The 2645-nt window shown below is 33.5% G+C and overlaps 1 protein-coding gene across 7 annotated transcripts in view; it reads right to left on the bottom strand.

The window, feature by feature from the left end:
* LOC106471452 (mitogen-activated protein kinase kinase kinase 13-like) overlaps positions 1 to 2645 on the bottom strand; it is a 73075-nt gene that overhangs the window by 54140 nt on the left and 16290 nt on the right. For 2 of the 7 annotated variants that reach the window (XM_022400066.1, XM_022400065.1), the window contains exon 1: positions 1698 to 1835. The exons of 4 other annotated variants lie outside the window; for them this stretch is intronic. In XM_022400066.1, the coding sequence (XP_022255774.1) occupies positions 1698 to 1704 (7 nt within the window). In that variant the 5' untranslated portion in view covers positions 1705 to 1835. Of the gene's footprint in view, positions 1 to 1697; positions 1838 to 2645 lie in introns of those variants that run through there. One more of the 7 variants, XM_022400070.1, reaches the window with a different exon arrangement.

Consider the following 2645-nt stretch of genomic DNA (forward strand, 5'->3'; position numbering starts at 1 on the left):
TGGGGGGCTATCTTTTTTATTTTTTTTTAAGGAGTTCAATATATTTTTGTCTTAATTATTAAGGGTTTACTGTATGATATTCTCATATATTTAGATTTGATTTTGTACTTTCTTCCTTGTTAAATTGTAATTGTAAATTGTGTGATTTCATTGTTAAAGCATATCTATTTGGTGTAATCATCGTTGAAGGATATTTTGATTTATAGGGTGAAAAATGTATTTACGTGAATCATTATTGAAGATTTTATTGCACTTCTTTGACAAAGGGTTGTATTGTTTGTGTTGCGTGTAAGTACTTACAGACACAATAGAAAGTTACTGTACTCCTTGACGATGCATGCACGTGTAGCTTTTATTGGTTTTAAGTTAAGATTAATATGAAGAGGAGAGAAAAGGTGTGGTATATACAGAATACCATGCACTTTCTACCTTCTTGTGTTAAGATAGTGTTACTTGAAATTTGTCATTATTTTACTATGCGCAGTTGTTGCATTAAAAGCGGTCAAGAAAGTTAAGTTTATTTTGTTCTGGCTATATTTGTTCTTTGTCAAACTCTTGAGGCAACTCTTGGTCTGCTCATGAAGTTTATGGCTGTAATGCTGTACATCGTGTAAGGATGTTGAAAACAGTATTCTCGAATAGTAGGTCAAATTAAAATGACGGTCACGTCGATAGCACTAGTCACTTTGGGTAAGCCTAGTGTTACATAGGAAGTAGGTAATGTAGAATTAATACGATTTCGATCAAATAAGTTCGGAGAGAAAACAACTTACTATCCAGTAAAAGTGATTGTCTAGTGTTATAAGCAAGTATAAACACTGTGTTTGTATTATTAAATAAAAATTGTTCATTGTGTCTCACATTGTGTCCATCTATTTATTTCATTTTCATGAACTTAATTTCAGATACGTTCAGAAGTACCAATTCTGTAAAAAATATGTTGTAGAATCTCCTTTTATTCAGCATACATATTCCATTGCTCTTATGAAAATCGGTTTTATCTGAGAATACCACAGTACATACAAATAGCACGGTTTTGATATCACTATCGGGGAGCGTGCTAGCACTCTCTAAGTAGGGATGGTACAGATGTTCGTATTAAAGCAATACAAATGCCATCTGGATTTTCTTCTCTACGGGTCACCAGAAGATAGATATGAAGAGCTACTTGACATAATCACTCTATCTCCGGTGTATATACTGTTTTTCAGCTATCCAGAGCGTCCCAAAGTCGAAAACCGGCGAATAGCCAAAACCGAGATTTCTTATTTTCATTCATCATCATATTTCTTCAACAGGCCTAGCGCCCACCTAGTTCTAGCAGTAACTATAACTTTATCATCATTTGATAGAGAAAAACAGTCTTCACGATCTTTTACTACTTATTTTATTGTTATTCGATGCACACAAAAAAATCATAATTCTAGTGTAAACGATGTTATTACCACTTGAAATTCGCTTTCTTACAGAAATCTGGTGTTCCTTTAAAAAACGTAAGTATAGGGTGAAATAGGGATTACCAACCAATAATAGATTAACATTAGATGACTGTAACATGTCGAATGTTCAATGCTTTGCACACTATACAAATGGTGTCTTTAGGGAGCCAACCCCTATATTATGTATGAAGTAAAGGAGTAAAAAATAATAAAATCAAGACACATACAGGTCATCAGAAGCTAGTTTTGAAGAGTTACCTGGCATAGTCGCTATATCTCCGGTGTATAGGCCGCTTTTCAGTTATTCAGAACGTTCCACAGTCGAAAACCGGCGAATAGCCAAAACCGAGATTTCTTGTTTTTCTTGATCACCCTCTCTCTACAACAGGCCTAGCACCTACCTAGTTCTAGCAGTAACTATAATTTTATCATAATTTGACAGAGCAAAACAGTCTTCACGATCTTTGACTACCTATTTTATTATTATTATATGCAAAATTTATAAAACTTTAGAATACACTTTATAACCTAGTAACACACGAACGCCATCTTATAAAAATAAATATACAAACAAGTATAAGGAAAACATGTATCGCTAAATAAAAAAAAAGCTATGTAGGACTGGCTGCTGAACTTGAAAAAAGAAACCAAACAAAATACGGATGGAAGTGAACACATCACTTGATCTGCTAATGATCGCATAGCGGACTAAGCTGTCTTGACTTTACATGGAGAATAAAATCCATACATTACTGGCTTTCTCACTGGCAAAACAAATAGAACCAGAATTTACTATCGTTAAATGTTACTCTATTGTATAATAGTCATAAAATTAGTACTCTAAAGTTGACTAAAGAAAAGGTATAATGATGCAAGATGAGATTCTATTCAAACACCAAGCTTCCGATATATTTCAATATATTTGAAATGAAAGCACAGTAATAAAATATATAATTTTATAAAGACAAGTAGGGATCGATATATACGTAACCTCGCTAGCTATAGCTTTGTAGAAAGTTTTAATGCTACAAAAAGTATTGAAACACGTGAAAACTACAAAAATTGAGTTATCTTAAATTTAAAAAAATATTATCCCTGCTTGTTTGTTTGAAATTAAGCACAAAGCTACACAATGGGCTATCTGTGCTCTGCCCACCACGGGTATCGAAACCCGGATTCTAGCGTTGTAAGTCCGCAGACATACCG

This window comes from Limulus polyphemus, unplaced genomic scaffold (assembly GCF_000517525.1).
Source record: "Limulus polyphemus unplaced genomic scaffold, Limulus_polyphemus-2.1.2 Scaffold4632, whole genome shotgun sequence".
Taxonomy (NCBI): domain Eukaryota; kingdom Metazoa; phylum Arthropoda; class Merostomata; order Xiphosura; family Limulidae; genus Limulus; species Limulus polyphemus.